Here is a 22,459-nt window from a genome sequence, read left to right as displayed (position 1 = left end):
ATCAGTTTCAAAGTGGATGTGTGCACTTACAGGATCAAATGGTTGGAGGTTAGGTTTGGATATTTAACTCGCTCACTATAAGTTACATGGGCAGAGATGAGCTGCACTGAATGACTTTGACGTTGTTATAGTTTTATGTCATTACTGAAACAGCTGTTGACTTTCCCAGCAGCAGAAGTGAAGCTGGTCTTAGTCCTACTGTGAATGAATTACGGATTTGTGACAGATTTTCAGCAGCCTTGTCCTGTGCACCTTCGGGACACTTTTTGTGTTTGTGTTTACTTTACTTCAAATATGTCCATCATTCCAGATCATGAGAGGCCCTTCCCCAAAGGCTTTCATGGAACTGGTTCTCTAAAAGCAAAATAAATAAATTGGAGATAGGACAAAAATGCCATGAAAAAAGAATATGTAAAATCTGAACCGCTTGAGTTCTGTGGGGTTTTTTGCTTATGTTCCTCATCCTTGTAGAATCACCACCAGAATCAAGCTCTTCTGGAAAAATTTGTCCTTTCTTTTTTTTTTTTTTTTTTTTTTTGTGGTAGAAAAGTAGCTGCACCAGAATTCTTCTATAGTCTGCATTATGTCTGGGCGTGAATGTGTTTTATAGCACTAGACAAGAGCAGCTGATCTGTATGATGTTTGGATTTTACATACCTGTTTGGGTCCGTTTAATTCAAAAGAAAAGAAAAGTGGGGAGGCACTCAACTGTCTGTCCGCCATGTCTGGTATTGACTGTTAAGAACGTGGTACTGATAGTTCCACATCAGAGCCCAGTTGTTAAAAGATTTTTTTATCTCGGTCATTTCTTGATGTTTTCTTGACGTTAATGATCTTGAAAGCTTCTCAGTAGTATGGAGGCTTAATATATAATTTGAGAGGTGCAGATTTTTAAAGATGTACTTTTATTGATTGCTATATATATTGTCCAATATATTCTTCACAGTGAATGCAATGACCCATTACTTAAATGATTTGACCAGACACTTGGGAACAGAATACAAAAATTTTTATTACCTATTTATGGAGGATTAAAAAACTATTTTAAGTATTTTCCATGTATCTATTAAGTTCCATTGTAGTATGGTTTGCAAGTACAGCCTTTGTAAGCACTCACCTGAGCAATTCTGTTATCATGGGTGGGGAGAAAAAAGGAAAACCTTGGATTTTTTGATATTAAGCAGGAGGAGAGCTGCTAATGTTTTTTGTGGTAGTTGTTTTGGGTTTTGTTTTCTTACAGATTTTTTTTTTTTTTCCATGTAGAAGGTGGTTGGTTTTTTTGCTAGTTTAGAATGATTCTAACCTTTGTTGTCTAGGTATGTAGCACTTGGATAGGAAGTGGGGTTGTAAGTGACCTGAATGACCTCCGCCGAGTTCACAACCTTCTTGTCTCTTCCCTGGATAAAGTGCAAGCGGGAAAGGGATCTTCTAGCCAGCTTTACCGAGAGAGTGCAACTACTATGGAAAAACTTGCAGTTCTAAAAGCATGGGCTGAGGTAAACATTGACCATTGAATCTTTAAAAGTTTGAAAAGATTTTGCAGCATAACAGCAGCCTCACACCTCACTGGCTGTTCAGCCAGTGAGCCTTGCACCTGCCCTCCTCCTTACCTGTTGCAGTTCCACTCCTGGGGTGTTTTCATCTCTATATCTTTCTCTGTTCTATTTTCTGTCATTCTGTTGATCCATATTTACAGTGATGCTTGATTGATCTTTGTTTTACTGCACTTTTCTGTATTAAAGTCTACACTCATACCCTATCAGATTTTGATTTTCCTCCCATCTTACTGCTCTTAAACGTAAAAAAACCAAAAACCAAACAACCTTCAAATATATTCTGGTAGAATATTGCAGTTAATTAACTAGGAGTTTGTCAAGGTGTTCATAATAAATTACAGACTTAATGTAGATATTGTTGGGGAATGGCTGGAATACCAGAAATCCTCAACTATTTACAAAAGACAGAGTTAGCACTACTTATATTGCCTTGCTTTCTGAAATGCTACTTGCATGCTATAGAGCTCTACATATAATTACACAAATGGTATTTTGGTTTCTTTTAGTATAGTACTTTAAGGTTTGGGATTTTTTCATTAAATTTTCGTGGAAGTTACTTTTGAAATTACGAAGGAAAGTATTAACATTTCAGCTGTGTAATGTTAATCACCCCATACTGTAATTTTCAGCTTTAATATGGAGCATCTGTTGTGTGAAGACACTTATTTCTATTCTATTTCTTTTCTAAAAATGCTTATTTGTACTGTATTTTTCTGATATTTCTGCTTATTCCCATATTTATCTAAGTTTTTGAAAATCCTTTTATCCTTTCATAGCATCTATCAAAGACAAACATAAAAATGTTCTTGTATTCGTGTAACACATTTAAAGCCATTTTCATGTCTTCATGATACCTAATCTGTTCCCAGAAAGTCACAATTATTCTAATTTATCTAGTAGCTCTTAATTGTAGGTCAAAGAAATCTTTGCAATAAGGATGCATTGACTTAATGAAATCAGTTATTTAAATCAATATGTGTAAAGCAGCAGTAATCGACACTTTTTTAGGAAAAAAAGTGTGTAGCCAGATTGTTTTAGGAAAGTTCCATTTATGCCCCTAAGTGTTATATACTGGTAGAAATAAAAGAAAAAAATTATTAAATAAAAGGTAAATGTATTGCAATTCTCTTTTTCCCAGTCATTTTCCGGTAAGTCATCTGTGTATGGGATCTGTTACTTTCACATGGGAAGGGCTGCTGCTTTTTTTCTTTTTAGGGTCTTACAGCATGTACTTTCATATCTGTTTTTCTTCTAGGTGTACGTTGTTGCCATGAAAATTAAGAAAGAAGCAGAGACCAAACCAAAGCGTGTTTTAAAGAGCACAGAGGAGGATGAGGATGATTTTGGTAGTATAGATGAGCTGCCACCAGACAGTTTGATAACACTTGTACAACCTGAGCTGCCTGCACTTAGCCGTCTCTGGTTAGCTGCACTGAAAGATTATGCTCTTTTGACTTTACCAGCTGAATTTGCTACACAGCTTCCACCAGATGGTAAGCACTGGAATTTCTTTTTGTCTTGTTGTGAGAAACAGAAAGAAACCCTTAGTTGAGACTTTAAAATTATTCTATAAATTATTTGGCAGGCACGTTTTTTAGGCAAGTGATAAATTTCTGCCTATGTGTAATAGGAATGTATGTTTGAAGTTTGAGTGTGCTTTTTTCCTTTAATCTGCAATTAAGATATTCTTTATCTGAATCACACAGATCATTAAAACCATGTCTTTGTAGAACTATGAATACTTCTACATCTCTGATACTTTGATGTCAAATGCAAAAAATGTTCATTATAACATTTTATAATTTAACATTTAAAAAATGTTTATTATAACAAAAACATAGCCCTTGAAATTAGAGTGAATACTATCTTATAATATTTTACTGAGTTAAGAATGAGTGTTCTGTATGAAAAATGCTGCAAGACCTGATGACTTTGCCTGCCTTTCTTGCTCTCTGCTTACTGTTCCATCGTGGCCATTGCACTTTCTTATGAGAGGTACTAATGTTGCTCCTTCACAAGGAAAATTGAGATGCACAAGGATTACATCTGACTATGTACATGATCAAATACACCCAGAGTAAATAAACTAATAAATTTAGAGTATGTGCTTTTTGTCTATTATTTGCAGAGAATTTCAGAATTTACCTTTGCTTTGCTACTTTAACAGGGGGAGCATTTTACACTCCAGAAACAATTGATACAGCTAGACTGCATTACCGAAACTCCTGGGCTCCCATACTACATGCAGTGGCACTTTGGCTAAACAGTACAGGATTTAATGCTTCAGAGTCAACAGAAGAGACTGCTGCAGCAATGCCCGATTCACAGAAACATGCTACATCCATTATCTTAAACCAGACACCTGGAACTCCACCTACCACTAAATCTTTGCAGGAGATAAACAAAGATCGAATGCACTTAATTTTGGGTAAGAGTTACAAGTTTAGAGTTCAGTACCAGCACATTATGGTATGAAATGGTGTGGGAATAAGAAAAGATACTTCGCTTGAAATCTAGGAAGTTTAAAATGCATCACACGTCTGGACAGTAATGTTTCAAAATATCTCTGTCTCCTCCTCTCTGTCTGCCTCCTGTGTTCTTTATAGCTTTACCAGAATATTTGTCATTGTCGTTATTGTGATTTTATAGAGTATATAGAGTACTAGTTGTATATCTAGTTTATTTATGTAATTGAATAAAATGAGTAAGAACTGTTCTATGCTGTAATATAATTCAGATGATACAAAATGTTATGCTTCAAAGACACAAAAGCTGTAAGGTTAATTAAAATACACACCCCCATAAAAACACAGTTCAGTAGAGACTGATATTTGACAAGTCACATGGAGTAGCTTTTGCATCAGTTTTCATCTATAGCTACGTGAGTGGCACTCACTGTTTCCCTTTGTTGTTATCTAACAGCTTTAAGAGGTGGATACGATCACTTATTCTGAGGAATGACAACAGTTTGCTGAGATACAGATATTTAAAACCAGAATTAAGTGCCATATGTATAATATGAATATTGCATAATTTTTGAGGCTTAACTTCATCTCAGTTATCTTTACATTTAAAAGAGTTCAATAAAATAAAACTCAATTTACAACTGAAGGATTCAGAAGTCTGTCTTACAGATCTTTAGAACAAAGCATGGATTTCCATTTGGTAATCTAAATTGCTTGCTGTCACTGTTTATTATTTTTCCTGCCAAATTTTGGGAAGACGTGATGCAGAAGAGAAAGCGAATACAATTTTGCTATTTCTAATACATAAACTCTTTTCCTTTAAAGGAAGAAAAATTGAGAAAAACATGTATCTTTCTGAAGTTGTTAAGAACCTGCTATACTTTTAAAGAAATTTAAAAAAGAAAACGATTTTATGATTATGTGAACATTCTTTTTAATTATTGCTCTTTTCAGGTGTTAGCATACAGTTTCTGTGTTCCCCACGACCTGAAGAGCCTGTTGAGCATGTTACATCTTGTTTACAAGCACTTCATACTTTATTGGATTCCCCTTGTGCCAGGATCCATATTGCAGAGGATCAGGTACTGTATGAGCATGTTGTAACAATCAGCTTTTTCTAGGTCCTGGTCTTTCATCTGTGATGATCACAAAAGCTGTAATTATTTTTGTATGAGAGAAGTATTTGCTCATCATAAGCAAGTGACGTAACAATTAGGAACTGTTAAGTCCTAATTAATTGTTTTAATATGTATTTTGTCTTACTGTAGCTCCTTGGTGTTGAACTCTTGAGTGTGCTTCACCGACTCCTCCTGACCTGGGATCCTCCTTCAGTCCAGCTACTGGTCACAGGAGTTGTCCAGCAGATAGTAAGAGCAGCTCAAGATTATTTGCAGGAAAAAAGGAACACTCTAAGTAAGATTTTGAAAACACGGCTTGCTTTGCAGAGTAAATAAGCAACAGGTTTTCGTATTGGGAAAGGAACTAAAATGCATTAGAGTATGGTTAAAGTGAGGAGGAAAATGCTGTGTATTCCACAGATACTTCCGATGTATTCATAATCTTACCTGCTGATTTCTTAACGCTTGTAAGATGTGGTTTTTCTTCCTCTGATCATTCTAGTGGTTATTCTTTTCATGTCATGGTTTTCATTCATTTTTCTTGAATATGGGTGATAAAAATTATACCCAGCACACCACTTAAGGTCTTACACTTAATACCTTGCTCAGTTTCATTAATGTTTCTCTATTGACTGACTCCTAGCACTTAATTTACCTTTTCTCTGAAGTTTAATGGTTCAGCCCCCAATGTAGGGTCTTGTAGTGCATCCCTGGCACACCTGGCATTCGTGAGGTGAGTGAACTGCTACTGGAACCAGTGTGAAAAGTTGCCTGCCGAGGAGATCTTGCCAGGAACTGGAGCAGACTTGCATCTGGGTTCTTACTTCACTGACACTCAGGGTGTGTCAGCAACCAGGAGCTCTGGGAACAGGGTGTGCAAAAAGGAGCAAGGCAGTCTGCATGGAAAGGCATGCTCATGCAGCCCAGGAGTGCTGCTCAAGACTGTACAAGACTGCTTGAGTCAGCATAATGATGGCAGTGACATACAGCAAGACACAGTCTGCTGACTGAGGAACAGTCACCTCTGGCACATCAGAGGTCTAATAACCTGGCTTGAAATTCAGATGAAAGTCCTGATGTGACTCTCCTCCAGGTGCTTGTCTGTGCAGCCAGGGCTGGAGGTGACATTGGTCTCACCTGTGAGATGCGAAGGAAATGCCTGTGAAGGTGAGCAGACTGTGTAGTGTGAGGAAAGGCAAATGGAAGAATGACGTCTTCTTCACAGAGATCCTGCAGGTGCAGGAGCCCAAGCCCCATGTGTCACAGAAGGAGGGACAGCCTTAGGCTGTGCTGGAATATGGCCCTGGAGGATGGGACTCCCATGAAGGTGGAGGCTGCAAGGTTGTGACTTCCAGCAACAAAAGGCTTTATCTCTAGGCATCTAGTTGGAGAAGACTATGGAGATCTGGCAAGAGGAGAAGAGGAACAAGCTGTCAGGGTAGTATCTGGACCAGCCATCCCTCTTTGACAGGTCAGAACTGATACCACTAAGAGGAAGTGAAGGGTCACACCGGTCAGGAACTCTCTTCTTGTTTGCTACAGACTGCCTAATCAAGAAGAGGAGGTGGGTAAAGCCATATGAAACCAACTGGAAGAAGCCTTCCAATTGCAAGCTATGGGAGTCTCATGAGAGACCTTTACTATCCAGACATGTGCTGGAAGGGCAACACTGCAGGATGCTAACAATCTGAAGCTTTCAGAAGCGTATGAGGCACAGTTTTTTTCAGTCCGGATGCTGGGCAGTCCAAATAAGGGAAGTGGATCTGCTCCTCACTAATACTGAAGAAATGGTTATGAAGGTTAATGGTAGTTGTGGCTGTAGCAGCCATGAGATAGTGGAGTTCTTGATCCTGAGGGAAATGAAGAAAGCAAGTAGCAGAGCAAAAGCTTTGGCCTGACTTAGCAGACTTGGGCTTGTGCAGGGAGCTTGCAGACAAGATCTTGTGGTAAGCTTCCCAGAAGGGCAAAGGAAAGCGAGGTGGTTCATCTTCAGTGACAAAAAATAGCTCATCCAAAAGCGCAGGACGCCCAACAGGCATGGCAGGAGGCTGACTTGGCTGATTGAGCTCAGTCAGAGGTTCCCAAATGTGACAAGGAAGTGTATGGATGGTGGAAGTGGGGGCAAACTGCCCAGCAAGACTACTGAAGATGTCTGCTCAGGTATGGAGGAGTGGAATTAGGAAAGCCATGATTTGGCTGGAACTGAGACTGGTGATGAATGTCAAGTGTGAAAAGAAGGGCTTTTATAGATATGTTGGCAGCAAAAAGACCAAGCAAATTTGGATCTGCTGCTGAATGGATCGGGTTATCTAATGACAAAACACATTGTGGGGGAAGCTGAGGCACTGTTATCTTCTTTGCTTAGTCCTCCTGTGTCTCTGTGTCTAGGGAGCAAGTTTAGGGGAGAGAATTGCTGCTTACAGTAGATAAGCATCAGATTAGGGGCCACTTAGGTAAAAGCTGGATATACCCTGGGACCAGATGGGATGCATCTGAGGGAGCTGGCTGATGACATGCTGAGGCTGCTGCAGTCATCTTTGAAAAGCTGTGGTGCTCAAGAAAGCTTTCCGATGAATGGCAAAAAGTAGATGCTATGTCTAACTTTCAATAAGTAAAGATGTGAGGCGGGTTTTGGGATACTATGTGCCAGTCAGCCTACTGTGTGTGTTGAAATATTTTGGAGTAAATTCCCTTGGAAACCTCTTCTGAGTACATGAAGTAGAAGAATGTGATTTGAAATAGTGAGCAAAGACTTACCAAGGACAAATAATGCCTAATCACCCTCTGTGATGAAATAACTGGCTTTGGATGAAGGGGGAGTGGTGGATATTGTTTACCTTGACTTTTGTAAGGCTTTTGACCCAGTACCCCATAGTATCATTGTCAAATTGGAGAGATGTGGACTGAAAAGTAGGAGAATAACTGTCTGGACTGCTGTGCTTGAATGGAGTTTGGTGATTCGAGCCTAACTGGCAGCTGGTTGCAACTTAGAGTTCAGTATTGGGTCTGCTACTGTTAAACATCATCATTAACAACCTGGATGATAGGACAGAATGCACCCTCAGCAAATTTGTGGATGATACCAAATTGTGCAAGTGGTAGATACACTGGAGGGCAGTGCTGCCCTTCAGGGGAATCTCAAGCTGCAGGACTGAGAACCTGCTGAAGTTCAGCAAAGACAAATGCAAAATCGCGCATTTGGGATGGAATAACCCTGTACATTGGTATAGGCTGGGGGGCTGACAGACTGAATAGCAGATTTGCTGGATAACGAGTTGAATGTGAATCTGTGGTGTGCCTATGCAATGCTGAAGATTCTGTTACTGGGCTGCATTAGAAAAGCATGACCAGTAGATTAAGGGATATGATTTTCCTTTCAACTTGAGCGTGTGAAGATGCATTTGAAGCAGTGTCTAGTTTTCTTCGCTGTTCCCCCTCATCCTGAATAAGAGAGATGTTGACAAACTGAAGGGAACTCCAGTGGAGGTCCACTAAGCTGCTTAGGGAGGTGAAGTATGTGACATGTGAGAAGACGCTGAGAGAGCTGAACTTGTTTAGTCTGCAGAAGAGAGGGTTAATATGGGATAGAATAGCAATCCCCCTTCTTAAAGGGGATTTAAAGAGAAGACCAATCCATACTCTCCTGGAAGGGATATGGTGGAAGAACAAGAGGCAACGTACACAAGTTCTAGCAATAGAAATCCGGATGGGATACAAGGAAAAAACTTGTCACCATGGGAGTGGTGAAACAGTAGAACAGGTGCCCAGGAATGTTGTGGCATCTCCATGCTTGGAGATATTCAAAACTGGACCAGCCCTGAGCAACCTGCTCTAGCTTTCAAGTTGGCCTTATTTTGAACAGGAGATTGGACTTGGATGACTTATGCACGTTCCTTTCAACTTAAATTTTTCCGAGATTCTCTGATGAGTTGATATACCTAAATCCTGTTCCTCTACTTAGCCTTTATTGAGCTTTAGTAAAATTCATTCTTTCTTATTTTATCCCTGCTTCTTCTGGTATGATATTTCAGCTTCTGATGTTTTGCTTAGGCTTTTCATCAGCATATTCTGTTAGTTTATTTCTACTTTATGCACGAATATCCTTGATAAGGGTATTAGCATCAGTCTTAAAAGCTACTTTCTGAGGTACTTTTAGTAACGTCTTCCTTTTAACAGAGCATCTCCCTGTTCAATCGTCCATTTACCGTTTCTTTAAAAAATCTCGCATTGGATGTACTGTTTCCATCTTTGCCAGGTAAATTAGTTTCCAAGTGGCAACCTGGCAAAGAGTTCATTGATATCTGGTTAGGTTAGGTCTACCATGTTTTCTTTTACCTGAAAGAAGTAAAGTAAAACCCAAAGAATATTCTCTTACTATGGAAAACTACGATCTTAGTCTGGCACAATATACTGTTGAGGAAAAAAAACAACTGTTAGCTTTTGCCCGTTTTCCACATAAAAACAGAGAGAGGATTTTGCGGGAACTTGAGGAACCAGCACAGCTAAAAATGCAAGCTCTGTTCCTTCATATGAATTAATGGAATTGTTTACTGTAGGCCCAGTCAATTGCATTTTTCAAATCAGTGAATGTGATAACACTAGCAATCATTTAAATTCATAGGAGCTCCATAAGAGTAGTTCAGGCCAGATTGACTTACTGAATCTCTGTTGCTGTTTCATGGGAGAAGGAAAGACTGCAGCTGGCCAAGCTGCCATTTAAAAGAGAGACTTTTTGAACTGAATGCACTGAAATCATGAACTCAGACATGGAATCTTACAATGCTTTTCTGTTCTCTTATTTCATAATCAATTTACGCTGAAATAAGATTTTGTCAGGGTGGAACATTTAATTAATAGCCATTAAATTAAAAAAATATTGTCATGCCTATTTATTTGGCAGTCATTGCTGTTAATTTTGCAATCAGTTTTAAAAGAAGCAAAATAATTACTGCATCTTTATTTTGTGTAAGTATTGCTACTTTTTTTTCTAGTTCTGGATGGATTTTTAGTAAGTATTGTTGCAATCACAATACTTCTAAAGCATTTAAACCCCTTTAAGTCATTCTATCTGAAACATTTAGTTTGATATGAGACGTGTTTGTCATATCTCACTGTTGAAGCAACTTTTTCTTCTTGATTTTTAACTTTTTTTTTTTAGAGTGTTTCATGTAATCTTTGGTATGGGGTCTTTCTTAACTGTCTCCTCAGATTTCTTTTCTTTTTTCAGATGAAGATGATATTGAGGAAAAAGAAAATCCTCTTGCTTTAGGAGAGGGAGGTGAGAGTGGTGGTCTTGTGCCTGGAAAATCTCTAGTCTTTGCAGCCATGGAATTGCTCATGTTTATCCTAGTACGGCACATGCCCCATCTGAGTTCAAAAGTGTCAGATTCTCCAAGTCACATTGCTGCCAAATCCCACCTCTCTGAGGAAAGTGCTCGTCTTGTGGCTGCCACTGTTACTATACTGTCTGACCTGCCTTCTCTGTGTTCTCCAGCAGGTAAGGTATTGTAACAAAATATGTATAAGTGGTTATGATAGGGGAAGCATAGTGAGCCTATGACGCTAAAAGCAAACTGTAAATATATTTTTATGGGATACTTTAAGGGTCATCTATTGAAAAGTATGTTTGGGTTCTAAAATTAATTAAGAACTCAGGCTTTTCCAGTGAGCAACATAAAGGAAATTATTTGATTTTAAATTTGCTTGTGCTGCAAATCTGCTGAGGAAATGAGCTCTATCACTATGATTTTATTGTTACTTTTTTCCCTTCCTTTTTTCATGATTTTGAAATCTTTTGGCCAATTTTAATCATACTGTAAAAGCATACAGACATCTCGGCGATAATTAAATTCCTGAGAAGTTCATGAAAAGCAGCAGCTGGATGAAAAGAGAATCCTACTGAGGAAAAAACAGCACAATTCAGTTGTTGTACACTTGGTTTTGCAGCCGTTGGCTGTCAGTCATCCCAAATGTGACTGTAAACTAAAGAGAGCTTTCTTCTGCCCAGGGAGACTGTCACAAAGGATATGTGTAAACTAGGGTAATTGCACTGAGTGGAGTTCAGGGGTAAAGGACACAATTGAATGGGAAGCTGTGCTCTTTGAGTTTTGGTTTTCAGAGAATAAATTGCTTAAGAGTTGTCTCATGGATCTCCAGGAAGTTTCACACACTGATGTAGATAAAACATTTTAGAGTTTGGTCCCTTAATGAGATGTATGGTAAAGAACATATTTGGACAAAGTCGTGCTCAGAACACAGCGTGGGCTGTCTTCAAACAGACAATTTGTGTCTTACTGTTCTTTAAAAAATAATAGATTTTGAGCTGATCTGGAGTCCTACACTGTTTTTATTTGATTCCTGGTTCTTTTTCCTTTCCCCTCCCCCCCACTCCTTTTTTTGGGGCGGGGGTGGGAGGGGAGGGAAGGGTGGGCAAAAAGAGTAACGGTACTACTTCTGTGTTGATTGGAGTGAAGGCATGATTCCCAGCATTTGGCAAGTGACCAGTGAAAGTAGCTCAGAAACTATTGTTAGTCTACAGAGTCTGCTAGAGTTGTTTTTTTCTGTATTTCTCATCCAGAAGATGTGGCAAGCTGATAGCTGGTGGGGGGGCAGGGATAGTACATGCACAAACATTTGTGTTAATTGAGCCTTTGGATGTAAGGGAAACTGTGAACAAAAAGAATTAATCACTTTCTGTGATTGAGTGGGTTTTTAATATTTCTTCTTTTTTCTTTAAAACATGAGCATCTTTCAGTCTCCATTGGACAAGATTCTGGGCAATCTGATCTAGAGGAACTGCTGCTTTGAAAAAAGGGGGTTGGACTAGATGACCTCCAGCAGTCCCTTCCAGTCATAATTATTCTACTTTGTGTATTTATCCTCACAGAATCCTAGAAGTAGGAAAATGGCGGGATTTGTGTTTCCACAGATGGGGGAAAATGAGGCATAGAAAAGATATGGAAAGAGACTTGACTGTCTGAAGTGAGCTGTAGATTAATATTACATGCCTAAACCCAATAGCATCCTTCTTTCAGTCCTACAGAGGCTTAAAGTCTACATGTGTTATTGAAACTCTTTCTAATAAAGTTCCCATGTGTCTAAAGTCAGGTTATGTGTTACTTGATAAATATTTCTTGAGTATGCCTAACTTGCATTTGCAGGACTGGCTGCACAAAACATACAGATAGGTGTTGATTTCTTCAGAAAAGCAATGCAGTAGGAGGGGGATCGTTTTGTCTCCTTTGTGGAGTAGCTAGATGGCTACAGCTTTTGCCCAGGATGTGAGACCCAGATAACTTCCTTACTTTGCTTTTGGGGCTTGTACCACACACCAGCTTCCTTGGAAAGTGCCATAACTTGGTTTGGATATCTGTTTCCAGACCTCTTATTGTTGTTTATTTTATAGGACCCTAGCGATATGCAGATCCTGTCTTAAGGTATTTAACAATCTGGATGTGTTCAATATGATACATACTATGTATCACATGCCATGTAGGGCAAAACTTTAATAGCTGAATCATCATTCCTGAACTGACAGCAACATTTTAAGTGTTGGCTTGTATGACTTGTGTTATGATACACTTCAGTAGTACTGATGAATAAATTTGGTGATAAAATATTGAATGGCACATATCACTTGTTACCTGAATTGCAGTTTATCTTGGTGTCTCCTTTCTCTCCTAGCCATATATATCCATACTGGGAAAGCTGAAGAGGTTATCTATGACACTTGTTGGAATTAATTTCAGAAATTCTATTTTGTCTTTTTTTTTTTTTAAGGATGTATGACAATCTTACCCACTATCCTGTTTCTGATTACAAGAGTATTGAAAGAAACAGCAGTAAAATCGGCAGATAATCAGGTCCCACCTCCAGTCAGTGCAGCCCTTCAAGGAATAAAAACTATTGTTACTCTTCCAACAGTCAAGACTGATGAAACTCAGAAACAATGGACAGGACTTATCCGCAGCACTCTGGCATCTATCTTGGAATACTCTCAACCTGGTAAGTGGTTTCCCAGTGCAGGAGAGTTAAAATTAAAGAGAACTAGATTTTGCTGTAATGAAAAGGCAAGTATTGTATCTGCCTATAATTTAATAGGCTTCATATCTGAGGGTTGGGGATTAAAGGTGGTGGTGAATTGCTTGTAAAATGGAAATGGGAGGAAGACCTGAGTGCACACAGCATAACTAATTAGAGTTACTTAATAGGTTGTGTTGAAGACAAGCACAGCATTGGCTTTAAGAAAATACAGTTACATCTCAAGAGTTCCCATCCCAGCTTTGTCCTTGTTGGTCTGTTTTCTTTGACAATATTGATCATAACCTCCTGTTAGAAATTTTGCCTCTTGCAACTCATCTTGCAGCCCCCACCCCCCGCAGGTCCTTTCCATAGGGTATTTTTCTGTACTAGTTCAGACTTTCCTCTTCCATTTTGAATCCCATTATGACGTGATTATTTCATGCTTTAGATTTTCCTCAGGCTGACCTTACCAAGTTTCAGCTAATGACTTGTTTCTGGAACTTGGAAATCTACCTTCTGATATTGATCAGTCCTTCTGATACCTGCTGAATGTCTCACAAGTAAAATCTAAAGGAGTTCCAAGCTGAATTCACTTTACTTCCTGGACTATGCCTCAATTTCTGTGACTACTGGCAACTCTAGATGTGTTGGCAAGGCCTGAGCAAACTATCGTTTCCACTGTTCCTTTCTTCTTTCCACAGAATACCTGCTAGCTTAAAGGAAAGGAGATTTTAGTTGCCAAAACAGTGTTTTTAGAGGAACTGATCTCTTCACTGAAACTGTAGTTGTTCAGTACTGTACATGGACTCGACACCTTGAATTAAACCTCAAGAAAAATGGCAATCAGTGTATCTTTTAAGTGTTTGCTGACACGATTCATATAGTCTTAATGACAGTGAATGTTAAAGTGAATGAGTGTGAAGACAGCAAGGGATAATTGTGGCAAGGTTCATACTGGAATAGGATATCCACAATACTGTTACAAGCTTTCAGTGGTGAGAAAAAAATCCTACCCCTGCCAAAAAAATCTGTTACCCACCAGCAGGATGTCTACTGTGTCTCTTTAGAGAACTGCAGACTACTTCTCGTGGTTTGCATTCGTACTTTGCCTTGCCCTTCGAAAAGCAAAAAAGATGTACAGTCTCAGTGTAGTTGGCAAAAGAGAGACACAAAGATTTGTCATTTGCATAATGGTAGTACAGCCAAAAAACATCCCTTTACATCCCCAAGGAGCCATTTATAGAGACTGAAGAGAGGCTTGAATGGAGTTACTCATGTGAGAGATAGGGAGTGAGTAGGTAACTGCAAACGATCCTGAAAATGTCTGAAGGGGAAGGATCAGTAGATTTGTGTTAACCAAGTCAAACTTCTAATTTGATTTGTCACATCAGCTCTTGTCTTCCAGCCTTTTGTTACTGTAAAGATTTCCTAGTCCCTCTTTCCAGAAACATTACTGGCTTTGGGCTTTTTTGCAGGCTTCAGAAATCTTTCTCAGTTCCTTGCAAGAGTATGTTTTCCTTTTCCTTTCCAATCTTCTGTGGAGTGGGACACATCACACACACAAGAATCTAAGCAAGGTCTACTGCATACGATTTCAAGTCTCATAATTCAATAAAATTTAAACAAATTTAAAATTTAAAAGATTAAAAATTGTCACTTAAAATCCTTGGAGTAGTTTTTTGAAGTGAGGTTTCACATCATGGCTAAGCCAATTGAGTGACTAGCTGACATCTGTAAAGGGCAGTCATGCTGTTTTTCTTTTTGCTGACTATGTATCTGCTGTTTCTTTGTGCCCTTCAAGAGAGAGCAGAACCAATCTGGCCAACAAAACCAGCAGAACAGTACTTTATATTATAATAATTATATATAAATATAATTTTTTTTCTCGTTGATGTAAATTCATGAATGAGATCCGTGAAGACCGAGCTCATGCAAGGAAAAAAGGGATGAAAATGGCAAATACAGACTATTTGAAAAGCAGGAAAGGTTAAAGTAGGACTGTTCTTATTGGTGACAGGTAGCTGTCAGATCAGCTAGTCTGTATGTGAAACCTCATGTTAAGTAAAAGTTGTTGCCATGCTGGATATCAGTTTCTTACTCTGCTGTATCAGCTGAAGAGATTTAAAAAAAAAAAAAAAAGCAAAGTATATATTTTTAGTGGGGAAAGGATCTAAAAAATACATTTTTCCTCTCGTTTACACATTAAAAACAAAAAATACGACTTGGTCAGAGAAAGTGTGGGTGATGTTTGTTGCTAAATATTTAAGTTTCAGCAATTTTGACTTGCTTTATTAAAACAACTATTAGAATAGAATTGCTCAGCTTTTAGTTAGTCACAGTCAATCATGATAAAGTGATTCTGTAATAAGTAGATGCATATTTGTACGCAGTTGCAAATAATGTCAAGTTACACGTATTTCCTTTTCGTGAGTTTATCTGTGTTCACTGGCTTTTATTAAATAAATTCTAAACCCTTTTTGGAGTAAGCTCACAGCGTTGTTCGTTTTTGTTTTTCAGAAGCCTCTAAGCCTATTCTTGATGAAGTAAGCATACTTACAGCTATTGCTCTCTTCCTTTGGTCAGCAAGCACTGAAATAATTGGAGTGCAGTCTTTACAAAATGGATGTATGAACAGATTTAAAAGTGCATTAAATTCCTGTGATCCTTGGGTAAGATCATGTTATAGGAATGTGAATGATACATAGCTGAGAAAAACTGATTCTGATACATTTACCGTATTTCCTGAGTGCTTTGTGATGCCTTCACTTCAGAGACAGATACTGCTTGTCAAAATAACTAGAATTTTCAACAGTGCATTATAGAAACTCTTTAGTGAACAAAACAACCTAAACTAAGTGCTTCTAGATAATGTGTGTTCATGCCTTGTGCCAGGTTCTTGCAGCTTTTTAAAAAGAAAAAAATACTTGTTATGTGATATTTTAGCAAATGAAAAGGTTGGTTACCAGAGAGTGGTGACATTTCTACATTAATGCTGATCTTTCATAATATAAACTAAACTACTTTTTCAGTAGATGAAATTACATCCCATGTTTCTGATGAATTTTATATTTGTTTGTGCGAAACCTGTGCTTATTTTACACGTCATACAAAACTCAGTTTGAGTGCAAAAATGTAATTTTCTGGTCACTGTCAGAACATCTACAGATTGTGAACCATCTGTCTCCTGATTTCACTTTTGCCCTTTGGTTTGTCTTTGTGAATTATCTTCTAAATTATTTTCTCACTAAAGAGGGAAACTAAAAGTTGTAGACTGACTTTGTTCAAGCAGGCTAATGCGTTGTATAGTTAAGCCATGTATATATCAGTTTGTTTGAGTGGGTATACAAACCTGCAGGTGGGAGCTAAAGAGAAAAATCTATATTGTTTCCACAAGTGAGCGCTGTGGAGATTCCTGAGAACATGCAAAAAATGCTGATGTGTTAGTGTCACAGCAAAGCATTTAAAATCCTGTTTAGACTGGTAATTCTTGTCTGCAGCAGGGCTGGTGTTTTCCAGCGTGGACATAAAATTCAGTTGGTTCTGAAGCCTGACTTTGGGTGGAAAGCTACTTAAAATTTTAGTGTGTGAATGGAAATGTCAGTTGTATTGAGGAGAAACTTTTATGTCATACTCTCTCTCAGCTCTGTATAAACACATGAACAGGGAGAGAAGTACATCTCTGCCGAGTGCCCTGCTGGAAAGCTGTCAGTGAGCTGGAACTTACGACTATTTTTGTAATTCACAGAGCATGCTTTGACAGCAGCCAGATTGTGTCCACCTGTCCTCGCTGATGTGCAGAACATACACTCTGTAATACTTGATGTGTGTTCGTTGTAGTTTTTTAAATATAAAACACTCATTGTAGGGGTCAGTAACTAGACACCTGTTTGTAATAAAAGCATTATACTGATTGTACTAAAAGCACTGGACCAATTATGGAAAAACTCTTCTAAAGAAATACCCGTGCCTCATAAGAAATACAGGAGTATTTGTGAAACTATTACCACCTGCAAAAGTCTGAAAGGTGAGATATCATGTACAGTAATAACCAGAGGGCTGGTGAGCTCAGTTTCATTTTGCCCCAAGAAGGGAACTCAGATGAGAGACCCATGTCTTTCAATGCTAATGGGTAAGTTTTACATGAGTATATTTACATGGGTATTTACATGGGTAAGTTTTACATTTTCCTTACACGCTTTGAAGAAGCCCTGATTTTACCTCACAGGAGTTTTTGTAAACTTCTGTGAATGCAGAATAGTCAAAAGTTTTATATTATATAGATGGAATAAAAGAAGCTTGCATAAAATTCTGCTGTCATATGCAGTTGTAAAACTCCTATTTGAATTATGCATGCATGTAAGAAAAGAGACTTTTACTCCTTATTTCAAAGGCTAATAATCTTAACAGCTAATAAGGAGTAAAATTTAAAGAATGTAGACAGAAAAGGAAGGGAATTATTTGGAATGGTATGGAGAGACAGAGGAATAATTTGTTGAAACAGGTTAAAGATGATGCTGAGTAAGGCATTAGGAGAAAATGTTCTTCCGTGGAGCTCTGTTAGAAAGAATACAAATGGTATTAGAAGATGTGTTGTTACTTCAGGACTTAAAAATTGAATTGTATAGGAAACTTGTAGTAGTATACTAGTGAATTAACAGTGACCTGAGCTGCATAACTTGTATTTTCTTACTATTAGTTTTTATTATCGATCATTTTTATTCAATAATTTTATTTAAACATCTATGTTTCAAGCCATCCCTGGATTTCCTCACAGATCATTGTGTTCAATAATATTTCCTCTAGAATGTTTCTGTTCAGCATGGGCTCAATAACTCATCCTGTCGGACTTGAGTGCAGTTTGAAAGCATGTGCAGTGTTTTATCCTTGTATTTGTTGTGGCGCTTTACCTTTTCAAAAGTTCTGGGTTATTTGTGTGGGATTTTGGAGGAAGATCTTTGTACGCCCAAATAAAATGCGTTCATAAGTTCATCTAAACAAGATCATCAGTGACTCATTTTTCCAAACATTGACTTTAATAATCCCTGCTTTCCAGAGAAAAGAGGGAGGAGGGAAAAAGAAAATAGAAGGAAGACAAGGAGAGGGTTCTGTGATCCAGCTCACTGTATGGCTACACGTATACTCCTGTGCTACTACCAGCACAAGATGGAGAATGAGAAGGATGGACAGACAGGCCTGCCACTTTTGACTACAGTCTTGGTTTATGTTAGAGCAATAAGATCATTTTGATCTGAGTCATTTTTATGGGCTGTTTTACCATTCTGAGATTGGAATAGCATTTCATGATTTTCCAAATACATCTACTATTAATGCTGGTAGTTCTGAGACTTAAAGATGTAGATCTCTGTGGACCTGTGTGACTGACTTGTATTACAGTAACTATTCCTTTATTTTCTCTTGAGTTCATATTGTTACTGCTGTTTAGTACCTGCATGTTCTTTCTAACTGGCCTTCCTTTTACTGAAAACTGGGCTAGTATTATTTTAGCAGATGGGCTGTATTGCTGCTTTCCTCTTATTCAGTATGTTTCCTTCCCCTTTAGTCATCCTTTTTTTTTTGTATCACATGTATCTCACATACATAGATAACAGAGTTTATTAGAATTCCCTGAGTTAACAAATAACTTTCAGGACAATGTATTTATCTTGATTTGATTAGGTTCAAGCCAAGTGTTACCAGCTTCTGCTTTCTGTGTTCCAACACACCAATCGTGCCCTGTCAACTCCATATATTCATTCATTGGCCCCTATCATGGTTGAGAAGTTGAAAGCTGTGGAAAGGAGCCGCCCGAACAACAACCTGGAGCTATTAGCAGTCCAGGAAGGAATTAAAGTCCTTGAAACATTGGTTGCCCTTGGTGAGGAACAGAATAGTAAGTATTTAGTTTTTCTAGAGAAATGTGTAATGCTAAAATAGAATATTGAACATTAGAAATCTTGCAGTTAGGAACTGGATGGCATAGTCACAAACAGACCATGTCGGTGCAACATGCTTTCGTAATTCCAGTACTAGAACTTTTGTATACATGGACTCGTATAGTACGTAGAGTAGGAGATGCTGTAGCCTTTGCATTTCTGGTGATTGCAGGAAAAGAAATTTTAAACATGAACTGCAGTAGTGAGTGATGTTTTCTTCTGTTTGGAAATGAGTAGTTCACACTGTTTAAATATACTTTTTCCCACTGTTAACTTTTATTTATTTTAGCAGACTCATCGCTTTTATCAGGTTGCTTCTACGAGCTCAAAAAAGTTTATCTAAAAAGCCCAAGAAATTGAATTGTACTGGTCAGAATATCTTGATTGTAGATGGAGCCTCCTGTTTGCTTCAGTAGATAGAATACAGTATTTATAGTTTAAGTTCAGTTATTCTCCAACTGAAACGCATTTTCTAAAGACTTACTCTGCGGACATTTGGCTTTAAATGCTGATAAATTTCCTGGTAAAAATATTACTGTTGTTTTTGTGTGGGTTTGGTTTGTGGGGTTTTTTTTTTCCCTCCCCACAACATACTCCCTGTTGGTATTTCTCTTCATTGATGATAAAACGCTAAATGTATGTTTTCTTAAGCCCCATTCTGCTTCTGGCACAGTTGTTTGAAACATGTAAAATGAGAGAGTAACTGAAGCGAGTGAGGACACAAAACATCTGATTTTTGCAAATGCTGGCTGGAAACAGTCACCCTATGAGTATGAATTTAGTCAAAACCTTTAGGGGAAAATCATTAATACTCTGATAACCTACAAAATTTTAGATAAATGAGTTACCATTAATGTTTAAGTTCTTTGAGCTTAAAATTTACAATTAACGTGTTCAATTCAAAGGCATGCTTGTATCCTTGCTAGATACAAAAATTAGCCCTATTGCTTAAGTTCAGCTGCTTTTTTGTTCTAAAGATAAACCCTTTTGATCCCTCTGCCATTTTGGGTTGTGGCCTCATTAGGTCGTGCTAGCCCAAGTATAACTGTGGTGCTAGTTTTTCGTTTGGAATCTTCCAGAATGGAAGTAATATAGCAGATAACTGTCCCTGACTTTTTTGTGAACACTTGCATACTAATAGCGGTTCTGTTATGCTCACTGGGGAGGCTGATAGCCAGATTCAATTGAATAGTGTTTCTGTCTCCTTGAAAAGTGTTTTGAAATCCTTTAATATGATAGGCACTCTACATCTTACGATCTCTTATCAATGATCTGCAATCAGATGGTGCAAAGACATCTGTAAAGAAGTGTTGAGCAAAATAACTTGATGAACAATAATAGAAGTCTGAAACACAATCCTGGTAAGACAGATTTGAGTGACCAAAGGACAGGAAACCATCTACATTTCAGTTGTTTTTTATTTGATCATTTTTTAATTACAGTGTTTTTGTCAATTCTGAAAACAAAATTACCCTTATCAGTCTAGTAACTGATAAAATTAATTTTCTTTGTTTTCTTCTCTGATACGGTTATTACTTTTTTTTCTTTCACTTTTAGGAGTCCAGTTGCTTGCCCTTCTCGTTCCCACTCTGATCTCCTATTTACTGAATGAAAATGCCTTTGCTTCTGCATCTACAGCATCTAAAGATCTTCACGAATTTGCACTTCAGAATTTAATGCACATTGGTCCACTTTACCCACATGCTTTCAAGACAGTAATGGGAGCTGCTCCTGAATTAAAAACACGTCTAGAAACTGCAGTCCGAGCAAGTCAGGCCAGCAAAGCAAAAGCAGCTGCTAGGCAACCACCACCCACAGTACATTCCACCCCAACAATTAAACTGAAAACTAGCTTTTTTTGAATTACTTTTATTATTTTTGGACCATTAAGTAGTCAGAAGCATTACATGATCCCTGATGTGTTACTGCATATATGTCTGTACTTTTGTGTAATTTGTATGTGAAAGGCTGTCTAATAAGAGCTTTGTGTAATTACTTGAAATCCATGCATTACAAGGGAAGTGGTGTTACTTGTATTTGTATAGATTTTTAGGAAATTGAATGTGATCATATTTATGAATTTGTGTTACAAATTATCCACCAAGAAAAAAATATCTGTATCTGACTAAATAGTTCTATTTATTTTTAAAAGGTACCCCAAACCTTTGAGTGGCTTTTGAAATCTGGTGATTGTTATCCTACCGTTGTGCCAACACACTAACACAGTGGGGACGGAGGGAGGAGGGGAAACTGTTACGCAGTACTTACCATGTACCATGGGGAACTTCAAGTGTAGAAGTATGCACTTTTTCTTTTAAAAACGAAGTAGGGAAGGGGATTGTCAGACCTTGTAGATCATTTCAGTTTGCATGAAAAAAACAAAGAATTGAAAATTTTCAGCCTTTCTCAAGGTGAACGATCAAGCATGCTATCTTAATGAGTTGTCCTTATTTATGTGGTGTAAATTCTTCAGATTCGTTTCCATGCTTGAAAATTAATAAAGGATGCAAAGAGTCTAATGCCCTATCTCTTCTAAGATAAATTTTAAAGAATGCATTGGAAATTGAGCTTACAAAGAGAACTGCCTCCTGTCTGCATTTTTGTAGGTGTAGATCTTGGCCCTTGTAGGTGCGGTGTGTTAGCAGTCTTCCTATTCTGCCAGACACTGGTTGAATATGACGATTCAGTGCTCTGCTCTTTGTCCAGACTCCTAGGTATTTAACCTTCCTGCAAGATTTTAGTCTCAGTGGATCTATCTTATCTGTAGTCCTTGATAAAGTTTGCAGAGCCAGATTACTTTGTGTGCTTTGCACCTGTACTGACTAAGGGAGCAGAACACAAGTGAGAGCCAGGCTCCTCCAGTTCTTCCTTCCCCTACCAGGGTTTTCTTTTTTGAAAAGCGCGTGGCTCCCCTCACATCTGAGTGAGTCTGATTTGCAGATTTTGGAGCGTAGAGCTCAAGTGCTGTGCTAACCTTACAGTGCAGAGCCAGCGACTCCCACTGTCTGCTGGCAGACCTCACCCGTCCTAGTGGCAGAAGTGCAGAACCGTGTATTTTCTTGTGTATGCAACACTGATTTACATGAATTTTTTGACACTGCTATTGAATCGATGGACTTCTATAGGGATCGTTTTATACATTTTGCTTTATAGAGAGAAGTCACATAACTAGAAGCCTCGACTAGGCCTGTTGAGTTTCATCTCTGATGTTTTTCTGGATACTCTGTAAAAACTGCGTATTTTGGAAGCATCTACTTCAACCCAAATACAACGAAGGGATAGTAAATAGAATTGAATATGATTAATAGTTAGTTGAAATATTTGCAGATCATTATTTTTGCAGTCACTTGCCTAGTCTCTTTTCC

At 38.1% G+C, this 22,459-nt stretch overlaps 1 protein-coding gene across 9 annotated transcripts in view; it reads left to right on the top strand.

Moving 5' to 3' along the window:
- Positions 1–21,613, top strand: part of HEATR5B (HEAT repeat containing 5B) — a 66,730-nt gene extending 45,117 nt beyond the window's left edge. For 7 of the 9 annotated variants that reach the window (XM_075146646.1, XM_075146644.1, XM_075146650.1 and 4 more), the window contains 10 exons: positions 1,317–1,496; positions 2,812–3,049; positions 3,724–3,984; positions 4,976–5,103; positions 5,290–5,434; positions 10,367–10,636; positions 12,919–13,143; positions 15,679–15,830; positions 18,838–19,051; positions 20,652–21,613. In XM_075146646.1, coding sequence (XP_075002747.1) covers positions 1,317–1,496; positions 2,812–3,049; positions 3,724–3,984; positions 4,976–5,103; positions 5,290–5,434; positions 10,367–10,636; positions 12,919–13,143; positions 15,679–15,830; positions 18,838–19,051; positions 20,652–20,956 — 2,118 coding nt within the window. In that variant the 3' untranslated portion in view covers positions 20,957–21,613. The remainder of the gene's footprint in view (positions 1–1,316; positions 1,497–2,811; positions 3,050–3,723; positions 3,985–4,975; positions 5,104–5,289; positions 5,435–10,366; positions 10,637–12,918; positions 13,144–15,678; positions 15,831–18,837; positions 19,052–20,651) is intronic. The other 2 variants (XM_075146649.1, XM_075146648.1) reach the window with 2 other exon arrangements.
- The last annotated feature ends 846 nt before the right edge of the window (positions 21,614–22,459 follow it).

Source organism: Calonectris borealis, chromosome 3 (assembly GCF_964195595.1).
Source record: "Calonectris borealis chromosome 3, bCalBor7.hap1.2, whole genome shotgun sequence".
NCBI lineage: Eukaryota > Metazoa > Chordata > Aves > Procellariiformes > Procellariidae > Calonectris > Calonectris borealis.
The sequence above is the reverse complement of the archived record's forward strand: the minus strand, read 5'-3'. Positions and strand labels throughout refer to the sequence as shown.